We start from the raw sequence: 13,111 nt of genomic DNA, 5'->3' as shown, positions 1-13,111 counted from the left end.
CAGAGGCTCTTGACTTGCACTGTGCCATATATCCAATGCCATCAACAGAAATGAGAAAACCGGAGGAAAGCTAGGAGGAACCAGATATTACTCATATGGTGCAGAAAATGTCTGCTGACATATACTACTTATTGCAAAGAAGAAAAAATTGTTTATAGGTACAGCTGTGAAAAGTCTGGAATATAGATATTCTGGAGCTCAGCAGTTTTTCATTCAATATTCATTCCTAAAGTCTTTTGATATATGTATTTTATGCTGTTTCTGGACATTTTTATATCAGCTAGTTGTAAAGACTGTTACACTTAATAATAATAGTAAAAGTTATAGCATGTTAAAAATCTGATTGATGTTTCAGTATCTTTAACTGCATCATTTGTCATAATAAGATGTTTATATTTCACCCTTCCAAGTTAACAGTGGCAAAGCATCCATTTATCTTTCTGGTCCGACCATGACACTGCTTGCTAACACTTCATGAATAATATTTATTTATTCTGTAAAAATGTGTTATTTGCAATCCTCCTCTTAATAGTGTATTCCTAAATTTAGCAGAAAGCAATCTTCACAGCACCCCAAGTAGAGTTTTTCCTAACTATGAATATCCCGCCTCCTCTGCTTTAAAGTATGGTGGTGATTCCTAAACTATTTTTGCCTTTGTCAAGACTGTCATTGTATTTATAGCATGTTCCTAAAGCTACTGTCAGTGATATTACAGAATGACTGACCGTGTGGCTTCAAGGACCTAAAGCTAATCCATAGCAAGCACTGCCTGTGTCCAGCACCACTGGCAAGTGGCACCATGGCACAGGGAAATCCATTACTTTTACACTTTAACCAAGGGGAGAAAAAAGTTAAGTTCACGTAGCACCTTTGTTACAGATCTGCTCCATCACCCAGCTTCGCACACCTCGTGTCTACAAAAATTCTACCCATCCCTCTTTCCAAGAAAATTCTGAAAATGCAGCATAATAAAGATGCCTCAAGGTGTCCTAATGTATTTATCCTTTAGGATCACATGCATATTTGTTTTAGAAACTAAGGAACAATAAAAGCCCTAAAGGCATATCAAAATGCAGCCATTAATAGCTGATTCCACCTACTTACAATCCATTTTGTGGCATCTTGATTGTTGTAATGAAAGCAATTTTATTAATAAGTCTAACTGCTGTGAATCAAGTTAAAGCGGTCTTAAAGCAAACTAAGGAGTGTGATTCATCACTGTATTATTATGGGTTTACATCAATTAATCTCAATGAAGGAAGATATGATAATTTGATGCAGAATGTTATAGAGGGCAGAGAATAAAGGAGTGTGCAGTATTTAAATTAATGCAATCACATCTGTATACAAAACTCATGAGTACATACTATAAATTAATTTTTCTTATTGTTATCCTGAATTAATCTTGATTGAAAACAACCTTGGATGAAATAAAGGCAGGTAAGAACTTATGGAGACAAGGAAATTTATTGACCAGTCTGGATTTAAGGTTTTCTTTTAGTTTTACTCTTTCAGATTTTTAAGCTCACTACTTATGGTGTAATCTCTCTTTCTAACCCAAAGTGACTGAGGAATAGATTAAAACCACAGCTTTCTCACCTTACTGTTGGGGGAGGAAGAAAGTGTACTTTCACATAAAATGTGTTTGTTCTATACTCTGAAAACTCGTTAGACAATTACATTTATTAATATTCCCAAAAGTTAAATCTGCCTCCAGAATATGTTTTCTTGACACGTACAATTTCAATCCAATAACCAAAAGTATTAGAATGTTGTATTTTAAGCAATATTGAACTTACCACGAAAACACATGGGAACTAGAAACAATATGATTCCCATAAGGTAAGAATAATAAAACCCTGGCATAAACTAGGCAATTTTCCTGTAAGATGACAAACAATTAAACAATTGTACTTACACATGGGCTAGGTTTTACAGCATCACTTGGGAAGAAGCCAAGCTCTCCTGTCGTTAGATTTCTGCCCTAGAGAAAAACAAAATTTCCCATTTTTGAGACATAAGGGGGATAAACAGTAGATAATACTATGTGTACAGGGTTTTAGGACTATAAGAGCATATCAAAAGAGTTCTTAAAATAAAGTATTATTCCAATAAAATATAATTCAATGGTACTTTTTTAATTTATATAATTAAGTAATAATGATAGCTGATACACCTAAGAGCTCTGGGAGAGGATGCAAGATGGGCTCAGAGCTCGGGTTGTAATTCCCAGTTCTGCCAATGACTGCCACTGGCTGATGTCTTCATTAGAGTTAACTCTAATTCTCTGCTCTCGAATCGGTTCCTCTGAGCCGGCATCACTCTAGCGCGAGCTGCCGCGCTGCATCGTTGCGGAGCCGCAGAGTGACAAGGCCACCGCGCAGGACGGCGGTCGCAGCTCGTACCACGCACTGCCTCCGACAGGCACACCAGCACAACACAGGCACCGTCCTAGCGCTAGCCAGTGTTCAGCTGTGGCCACGCTGGCCAGGTCTCGCAGAGCGGAGCAGAGCGCAGGCCTAAAGTTTCCAAATACAGACATCTACAATGAAAGCATCACAAATGGTATTTTGGCATCCAAATGTTGTCATTTATCAGGTTTTCAAAAGCATGCAAGTGCTCAATTTCCACTAAACTTCATATACTGACTGTAGATATCATACACCATCAGCACACTTCACAACGACTGAAAGAAAGAGTATTTTTCTAGCATTGTAATTTTAAGAATGACATTTATTTTTATCTCTATGTACTTAGAACATTAAAAAATTAAAAGAGAAAAAATGCTTCATGAACACACATGTAATTTCTTGTTTTAATTCATTTATTCCTGTAACACTAAGCATGTAATTATATCCTAATATCACCATACAAAATAGAATTCAGTAATTTCAAATAGGGTGGAGCTGAATATAAAAGATAAAAGCAAGAAGAATTAATGAGGATTCATGAGCAACTGAGAAAATTCTTCAAGTGTGTTGCCCTAAGCACAATGAATGAGGGCATTATTTTCCTAGGGAGACCACTATGCAACTTCTCAAACACAGGTAATGACCCCGGAAATCACCATCTTTCCCAAATATACAGAAAAGTGCAGAGGAAGGAGAGGAGACAGAAAAACACTTAAGCAGTGTTTAAGGCATAATATGCTAAACTAAAAAAAGAAATCCATACAAACAAGTGACAGTCTTGTACATCTGAACCTGTGTTAGCAAAGCTTATTTCTCCTTCTTTCCCCACTGTCTACCTGAATATAGGTTGCACACTGTGTCCATTTATTTTTAGTGCCCCAGTGTGAATTCCTCTGAATTACAGTCTTTATTTATAAGCAGTCTGACAGTCTCCTGTCTAAATGACCCTTATTTACAAAACTGAATCCCATCGCCCAGGCAATGTGACCAACCACTGAATAAAATATATTAATGAGAAAGAGCATTTGAAGGAGCACAATTAAACATAATTAGCTTTGTATGTGCCCACACACAATCACTATTCATGAGAAACATTTATATAAAGTAAGAGAAGCTGAACAAGATGACACATCAGGCAACATATGTCCGTGGCAATTAGAAAGGAGCCAAGGATTAAAAGTTGATGAGCTCAGGGACAGATCCTTTTGTTACCATCTGACAGTGCAAAGAGGAACATCATTTCAAATACGTTTCAAAGTGCAGCCTCCATCAGGTCGGAAAAGCAGTCTAGAAAGAACACTTACAGGGTTAGCTCTTACTAGTTTTTATAGAAGGTTATTTGCCGATCCCCAGTCTAGAATCAAAGATAGTTTTCATTTTTGAACATTCAAATGCATCAGTCTGCACAGCATTATACCAAACTGAGTCATTCTATGGCCTCTAGAAAAAAAAAAATCACAGGCACTGAGCAGAGTGCAGCATGCAGAGAAGCACCAGGCCCAGGGACAGCAGGATATAAACCCAGCATTGCCCTGCCGGGCTCAGGTACTGCTAGCAGCACACAGCGCTGTGAATCACCGCTGAAAAACCCGGCAGAGTAGCAAAGATCATGAGATTAGCTGTGCTCCATGCCAATTAAATCATTATCACAGCGCAGACATTATAATGGAAACACATTCAAAGTGAGGAACCTGTAATCGATACGCTGCATTTTACTATGTAGGTGCACTCTCACTCTAAGTATTCAGTAGGTAACAAGTCAATGACACTTGCAGCAAAAAGTCACCTGGATGACACTAAACAGTCATTGCAATGAAAAGTAGCACAAAACTACGCCAGTGGACAGCCTTACATGACAGGTACAGCATAGGAAACATTGTCTCCTAATTCAGATCATCAAGGAACACTTGCACAAGCAAGTACCCCATCATCATCTTAGATGTCACCACTTGTCAGAAGATGCTCCTTGGTGCAGCTGTGGGACACAGACGTGTCACTTTGCTGGGCTAGGAGAGCCTAGGAGGGACATATACGGACAGTACACCAAGACCAAAGCAAGGGCAGCAGCAGAGAAGTCGCAGGCGCAGACTCTCTCTTGAGCAGGTCATGCGAAACATCACTGCCTTCAACGGAGACCCAATCCCCCAAGTACAGCGAGCAGCACAGATCTTTGTCATTACATTTTGAGCAATAACATGAATATAACATTGAGACAACTCGAAGAAAGGCTTGGCCTTCTAAAGAAAAACTTTACCTGCATTAGGTAACTGTGGGGAATTTAATCTTTGTTTTTTAAATAAACCCAAACCCCTAAACAGAGCAGGGTTTTATTTATTATACATTGCTGAAGGAAATTGCTCGCTTTCAAATGCTGCTAAATTCATCAAGGCTCGGTGTCATTCGTACATGAAACTGTTTGACCTGCTGTCAGATGATGACTTCAAAATTGAAAATCTATCCATCAACTAATCTTGATTAACAGCAAAATTATCATGCCACCACACTTCACTTCTACTAATCAGTTCTCTCTGCTTTACATTTTCTGCTTGCTAATTGCTTATCATTTGATGAGTAAGCATTTCATTTCCCTCAAACATGTCCCTATAATGACTTAAGGTCATGATAAAAGCAGAAGCAAAGGACTGGACAGAATTGCTTTAAAAATGCTTTAAAAATAATTTATTGTTACACTATATTATTATATACTATTAACACTAAATTATTATATACTATTATATATATCAGTGTGTATATATGAGTGCACATGTATACATATTTTATATATACACACACAGATACAGACACATATATACAGGCCAATGAAGCCCTTCAGTCCATTTCTTTCAATTACACCTTCCACCAGACTAGAGGCTGATTCATTACTCTTGCAACTGTTTTAATGTTGGAGGCTTTCTGAAGCCATTTTGCAGTTTTGCTCTGAATTTTCAGACTGCTGCCAGCTATTTAGCTAATGCTATTCCCACTAAGTTCAGTGGATGGGGGCAGAGCACTAGCATAGCTAAAAAATATATTGCATAAATTATTGTATCTGCATCCTTGACTCTCCCACCTCTACCTCATATTGAGGGACTCAGTGCAGGAATATTCTGTACTGAATGCATCTATATAAATCCTGAAAGTTACTAAAATGACAGGAAAAAAAAAAAAAAAAAAAAAAAACAAGCCTCTCTGCTGAAAGAGTCCTGACTGCTGCTGCAAGGGTCACAGGAGAGCATTTGAATGCTGAAGACAGCCTGATCCAGGTTTATTAAGGGATCCATGAATAACCCTCAACGCAGAATTTGGAATGACACCTGCAGGTGGAAAGGGAGCCAGGCCAGAATACGGATGGGAGCCGCTATGTATTTATGCAAGATGCAGCTGCACAGCCGGCACTGAAGTCCCCCCATGGCCAAAGAGAGAAACGCTATGCAGGACAGATTACAAATACATGATATACATGCAACATGCCGAAAAACTCGTTCATTAACAAATACAGACTTCTGTTAATAATGAGAAGGCTTTTCTAAGAAACCCTTGAAGATGAGATTTTTAAATTGACTAAAAGACTGGGAGCAATTTAATGGACACTGAAAATCTTAGCCCAATATACCGCCTTCACATTACTGTATCTGAAAGTATTAAAATGATCTGGTCTCCTGTTAATGAACTGATACATCCTGCAGAGCTGCACAGTAAAATAACCACTCATGAACTGTACAGCATGAATGAAATAGGTTTAAACATCAGGAAACTTTCTCAATACATTCTAGTAATATACAAAATTTTAACAACAAATTCAGAAAAATTACTGCTATATATTTTCAATGGAAGTAACTAAAAATTGCTCCCTTTAAAAACATCAACATCAGCAATATATAACCAATGAGAAAAACACCAAACTAACTAGGACAAAAGCAGTTTCCACACCTAATTCAGGCTCACCCTCTATCGAATTCCCTTCAATTGAATTCAAGACAAAGCAGTTCTGCAGGAGGCTTAGCAACATCCATCCAACTGCTGCTCCTTTATGGGAAATTTAATGAGCAGGCAAACATGGTAAATAAAGGAAAATCCATGCAATCTACTGGGGAGCTCACAGAGGGTTTAGGGACCACTTTGGGACCTGCATTCATAAGAGCAATCCGGTATCTGCCTAATCCTGAAGGCCTATAAACCTCTTGGGACAGGAATTCGGGCTCTGACACACACTGAAGTTTTCTGATATGGAAATGAAGGTCCTCACTCTCTCTCATAATTTCATTTGGGCAAGGAAGTACCTAAACTCTTCCTCTTTCCCTTCTACTTAATTCCCTCCTCAGCCTGAAGACACACACTTATATTATCTCTCAATCTTCCAATCCTTGTTTCCTTGGATTTTTTAATTCAGTGATTGCAACGTTTTTAATCGTATAGATAGGAACCACATTTCTGGTCTCCCTTTTCCCAGCCAACAGCTACTCGCCTGAGAAGTCAATCTGCCTTCTGCGCACTCGGATGAACGTCTCTGCAGAACAGCTCCTGCTGGCTGGCTCTAAGCCGCTCAGTCTCAAAGCGCACCTTGGATCTGGACTGAAAAGCTTAGCTCTTTCCATCAACTATATAATGAGCTTCTGAAATATTTTATCGAAGCCAACAACTGTCATGTTTTTGGGGTACATTAGCTGACTGTATGAAATGTCTTAAAATGACTATTGTGGTTTTTGCTTGAGGTAGTTACATAAAGACATCAGATTCAGATTTCCCTCTGTTAGGGAGAATCGTACATTAATTCCCAGATTTCTGCAAAATTCTTCCCAAATGAGCATTATTATGCTCGATATTTGTATGAAAAAGATAAAATGATCTCATGCTGGTGTCACTCTATGCATTCTAACTTGTTCTCACACAGCAACCCACCACAGCAGCATTTTGCATTGCCCCTGTGGGTTGTCTTTATACTGGAACATAGAAAAAATGAATTCTCTCCCCAGACACAAGTTCCAATTTTATATCCTAAGTATATTTACAATATACTTGAAGCCCTTTGGATGTTTACTGTGGGACCACTAACTACTGAAGCATTAGCAAGGACACCTAAAATAGCAATTACTCGATACGGGTTTAATCTGTATTGAAGAAAAGTTGGTTTAGAGAAAGGAAAAAAAGAAAAAATCAGTCCAGCAAATATCTGTATTCCTTTGGCGTACTTCAAAAACATGATTGCCTGGAGGACAGTGGGTAATTGCAATGGAAACCTGTAAAACTAGAATTACATTATATCTTATGGTATGCATTGTGGCACCCCAAAAGCCTGCCCTCAGGTTAAGTAAGTACCAATTTACTCAGACCAAACTCAGCAGAGGAGAAAAAATATTCCCATCTATAATAAAAATCAGACTACTTCAAAAGTGCACTACTGCAGCTGAAACAACTAGTAGCGCTCTGGATCAGGGTCTGAAATTTCCATTTAAAACATCAAGTTTTCCCTCTCCCTCCTCCCTTTCTCATTCAATTAATTCTGTAAGTGAGTTTACACAAGCGGCACCTAGGCAGGCGGCCTGGCTCTTCCCCTCCTGCACCCTGACCGAGCAAAGAAAAGCAGTCGTGCAAAGGGGCATGCACGAATATCAGCGTAAGACTATCCTCCTTTTTATATGCAGCCAGGTATTTACTGAAAACAGTAGGCTAACTTGTGCAGGATCAAGCTCCCTATTTTCCACATTCTCTTTGAAGAAAGCTTAGGTTTGGGATGATACCAGGTGAGACAAAGTAAATTCAGGGAAGACAGAAGAGCTTATTCCAGCCACCTCACTCTCTGCGATTGGTCAGTTTGCCTCTCCAAACAGCATTTGCTGTTTCATGGGGGTAGGAGAAAAAAATACCCCGAACCAAAACTCATACTTCTGCTTTCCAGACTGCAAAACAGGTGGATTTATGTGTATACAGCCTAAACCAACTACAGAATTCACCGTAATAATTTCTATGCAACCAATCATACAAACATTAACTTAGCAGAACTTTAATGTTTATCTAAACGTATTTATCAAACCTAAGTTATTTTTTTAAGATAAGCATTGCTTGATAATTTGTGGTGTTTATTTGATGTACTGTAAAGAATGAAAAAATTATCCTTAAACCACAAATACATTATCTGTTACAAGCATTTGAATTTCTAAACTGAAAGATGGTCAATTTAAAAGTCCATTCTAACATTATTCTCCTTCTGGTCAGCTATAAAATACTCTAAAATCCCTCTTGAATAAACCTTATAGATTTTAAAAAAAGTCTGTGTTTTGCAGTTATTTCTTAATATGCATTTTAAAATGCAGATGTCATTACAAGACACATGAAAACCCATATTGAGTGGTCTGTGACAAGACAGGTTGTGAGAAAAAAATTGCCTGAATGATGCTAATGCAGATGACAATTTCCATTAAGATTCAAATCTATTACTAATGCTCCTGGGGAAAGAGCCTCACCCACTTTCCAGTTTCTGCTAGTTACACAATGAGATTCTAGCTAAATTCTTTAACATAAGTAGAAATAACATCCAAGACATATTCCAGTAGACTGAGTTGGCAGGTGTACGTGAACACGGCAACAGATTCAGTCCCACAAAGTGGCAATAATTCTGGCTTCTGCTAAGTACGTCAGTCAGATAATTAACTTCTAGCCTGTCCTACATTTAAATGCTTCTCTGGATCAAAGTTCAAGAACTGGCAGAACTAAGCCCTGCATATAAAACTACACATGACAACCAATATTTGACAAAATTTATTTTTAGTGGTGTGAAACATCCATGGTCTGCTGGATTACAGTTTTTTTTTTTTTTTTTATAGTTTTTGTGGGTTTGCTTTTTTTTTAAAAAAAAAGATAAAGCTATTCTATTGGTTATGACTTCCCCAGATTAGATGATGATCAGAATCATGCAATAGCATAGGAACAGAATTCACTGACTCAATCCTGAAAAGTTTTGAGAAGCTTCAATCCTCACTGAATTCAGTAAACTAAAACTAAAAAAAAAAAAAAAAAGAAAAACACAAAGAAAACACCTCAGTCATGTTACAGACCAAGGAGTTTTTATAACTGTATTCATGAAGTTATTATCATTAACTTATAGCCTCAAAGAAAAATCACAAAGACAAACATAACAACTGAAGAAAACTACCAGTTTTTCTTCTATTAATACCCTAGATGTTCTTCCATTTCGTTCTATTTCCGACTACCCAATAACATCAGTAGCTGGCAGCATTCTAGAACGAAAAATTAAGAAAACATAACCAAGGAAAACAGGACATTTTCATACATCTATCTTTAAAGTAAATGTAAAACATTTAACATTTTGAATCTGGTTTTGATGTAAGTGCCAAATTAGAAAAGAAATTTCAATAACGTTACAAGTGGTCTTAATCATGTGAATTTCTATGGAAACAACTAATTTTGCCATCAATAGAGTATACTTTTCCTCTGTACATAAAAGCAGTCCTTAGTTGACTCGAGATCTCAAACAGTTAGGCACAGTTCAATTTTGCAGATCTACTTCTCTTCCCTAAAAATTTACTGTTCATATTTGAGTTTAAATGTTTTGTTTCGCTAGCATAGCTTTCAGTTCTGCTACGCTGGAGAAGCAGTGACTGAAAATTTCCAGGCCTGCGCAGCTTCTGTGCCAGATTCTTTCTTCACTCCTGTAATTTCAATAGCAGGATTGCTACCAACGCCATGTTCCTGCAGGTTTATTCACCAGGACTTCTACTCTGAGTAGGGTTGCGAGATTGAGGCTTTACACAATATGGGCACTGCTGGCACTTGAGAAGTGAAAACAGCTGTATTGGTCATTTATTTGGGGTTAAACACATTAAAGGTTTTTTATTGTTCAATACAAAAAAGTTACAACAGCAATAAATCAATAAGAATTTAATATCTGGAAAAAATGTAATACGGCCATTTGCTAAACCGTACAGTACCTGCCAAAATAAGCTATGTGCATCTCCTCGGATGAGCTCAATAGTGTCCCCAATCTGGATGTGCAATGGCGGGCCATCCTGTGGAGCTGGCTGTGGTATTCCATCGTAGTTTCGAATGACTTGCATTTTTGGTAAACCTTACCAAAAAACAAAATAAACAGCATATATTTTTAGTTAGTGACATATTGTGTACAATCTAATAGAAAAAAAATCATTTTTTTCCATCCGCTTTGTCCTATCCTATCTTCTTCTTGGGGCAATAGTTGATTTCATGACTGTGGGGGTTCATCCCTCTATATGCATAGTGAACACTGGCTCTGTAAAAGGTTCAAATCTTAAGGTTATCTTTGTAATTCAAGGCAAAAAATTGTGATAAACTAATATTAAAGACACCAAGATGGAGAACTTCCTCAGGTTTAGATCAGCATTACCCAAAAGCCTACTGCTAATGTGAACATGTCCAAGAGAATAAGGACGATGATCTTCTTGGCTTCTGATAAGGTCTTTTCTCATTTTCAGTTTTTGACAATAGTTTTGGATATACATTGTAAGCCAGGATGCAGTTTAATGTCTCATTTTCAAGACAAGAACTCTGGTTGCATTCTGGTCCTTCCACATCAACACCAGCTGCATCTAAACACCTGAACTATGCCTCCCACCCCCCCCTTTATTTAATTAAAGGGAGCAACCCACCTCCTGGGGCACTAAATATTTCCCTCAAAGATTATTCTTACTGCCTGTACAAAAAACTAAATCACTGTTTATAACTAGAGTTGAGGAGTTCTCCTCAGTACTTCTCAAATACAGCAGGGGGAGGAAGAGAAAACTCAGTACTCTGAAAAACATACTGGTATTTTTAAAAAAAGCACTTGAAGTATTATGGACAACTCATTTATTACACTAAAACAGTGTGCTGCAGCATTACAGAAATACTTAAAATCAAGTGAAGAAGCACCACTATCTAACAAACATAGTAAAGACTTAAAAGCTCTTAAAAAAAAAAAAATTTACTCTTTATACTGTTAGTCACTGTCCCTCTCTTTCTTTCACACTTTATGTAACAATTTTCTTGTTTTTAACTGCATATGGGATGATAAAGGTTGCTATTATTAATTGGACATGTCCATTCTATAATTTTAATCACATAGTTTTTGATTAAATAACCTTTTGTGAGAACTGGAAAGAAATAATAGTGAAAGAACACCAAATTAAGGTAGCTGCCACATTTAACTGGTTTGTTGCTGCAGACATGATTAAATTACTTTCAACACAAAGGATCAGCAGGCCTACAAAAAAACCTTCCGTTTCTACTGTAAGATTACTACTATTATAAAGGCAGTAAGAAATACAAATATTCATCACCTCCTTTAAGTTGTATGATACATGAAAGAAGTCAGCAACAACAATTATTCTCAGTAGTTAAGAATAAATACTAATCCAAAATGCTGACGAAACATTAAAATAATACCAGCTCTGTATGCTACTCAGCCCAAACAACATAATAATTTTTACTATTTCTTCAAGCTATCTAGCACACTTAATATAGACAACTAATTATTAGAAAGCCATTATTCCACTTAGGCAAAACACTAGACCTTGCTTTACTTCTCAACTTAAGGCTGCCATGCTTTCAAATACTGATTCAGCATCAACACACATTGCATCTACTGAGTGGTGGATAGAAGCAATGCTTCCTACAATCATCTGCTCAAGCTGGCAACTTAGTCCTAATGCAAGAAAGTTCCCGTGCTGCAACACAAGCGATAGCTCCGTATATGTGATAAACTGTAAGCCTGCATTTGTCTTCATCTTTGAGGCATGCTTGGAAGTCTAGACTAACGTACAAAAGAAATTATTTGCTTTATGAAATCTTAGATTGTGATTTTATAGTTTAGCACATTTTAGCGTGCAGATACAATATACTTAAGATGCCATCTTTGTAATGAACTCATGAGAAGGCAATTAAGAAATATTCCCATATACTTCTCAATGCAAATCCTGTTTTGTTAAAAATAAGAAAGTATATTTCTGAAATGATCAAATTAATCATTTACATGTGTAAAATGACTTTCAATTTTTATTTCACTGGTAATTATGAATATTGGCAGCTCTGAGAATCAGGCCAATAGAAACTGAAAAAAAATCATGTGTGTCAACTAGCAGAATTGTTAAACAGGTAACAGGATTACTCATGTTAAAACATATCATGCCTAGAATACTTGTGTATAATTCAATATGCTTAATTCTGTAAAGTTAAAATCCTATAGAGATTTTGATTATAAAATTCCCTTTGCAGATACAATGTTAGAGGATTTGATCTAACACCTCTTGACATCACTGGAAATAATCCTATTCATTTAAGTAGGCTTTGAGTCAGGGTCTTAGTCTTTAGAGTTCATTATCTTGCTTCAGATCCCTTCTTAAAACTCCTCTGGCATAATGCCTACAGACACTGTGACGATTACACTGCAGCTGTACTACAGCTGCTCTCTGCTATGCTGACCAGCAGGTCTTATTCTTCTGCTGTGATTTTATAGCCTACTTGCACCCAAGTGTTGTCTCTGGTCTGCTTTGGGATATGCATTGTTTTTACTGCACACACACACTGCTTAGCACAACGTCTACACACTATCACCAGGTAAACATAAACCAGTATTTGGAATAAATGGGATATATGCTAGGATTCCTATACTATCCCTATTCCTATCATAAAGAACATAGTAATTTCATTAATTACTATTTTACTTTCATTCA

General features: G+C 37.1%; 1 protein-coding gene across 1 annotated transcript in view; it reads right to left on the bottom strand.

The window, feature by feature from the left end:
* Positions 1-13,111, bottom strand: part of VAV3 (vav guanine nucleotide exchange factor 3) — a 180,496-nt gene that overhangs the window by 25,903 nt on the left and 141,482 nt on the right. The window contains exons 20-21 of the mRNA XM_067300822.1: positions 10,358-10,494; positions 1,919-1,984 (exon numbers count right to left, since the gene is read on the bottom strand). Of these exons, the coding sequence (XP_067156923.1) occupies positions 1,919-1,984; positions 10,358-10,494 (203 nt within the window). The remainder of the gene's footprint in view (positions 1-1,918; positions 1,985-10,357; positions 10,495-13,111) is intronic.

Source organism: Apteryx mantelli, chromosome 8 (genome assembly GCF_036417845.1).
Source record: "Apteryx mantelli isolate bAptMan1 chromosome 8, bAptMan1.hap1, whole genome shotgun sequence".
NCBI lineage: Eukaryota > Metazoa > Chordata > Aves > Apterygiformes > Apterygidae > Apteryx > Apteryx mantelli.
Note: the sequence above shows the minus strand (reverse complement) of the source record. Positions and strands in the feature narration are given on the sequence as shown.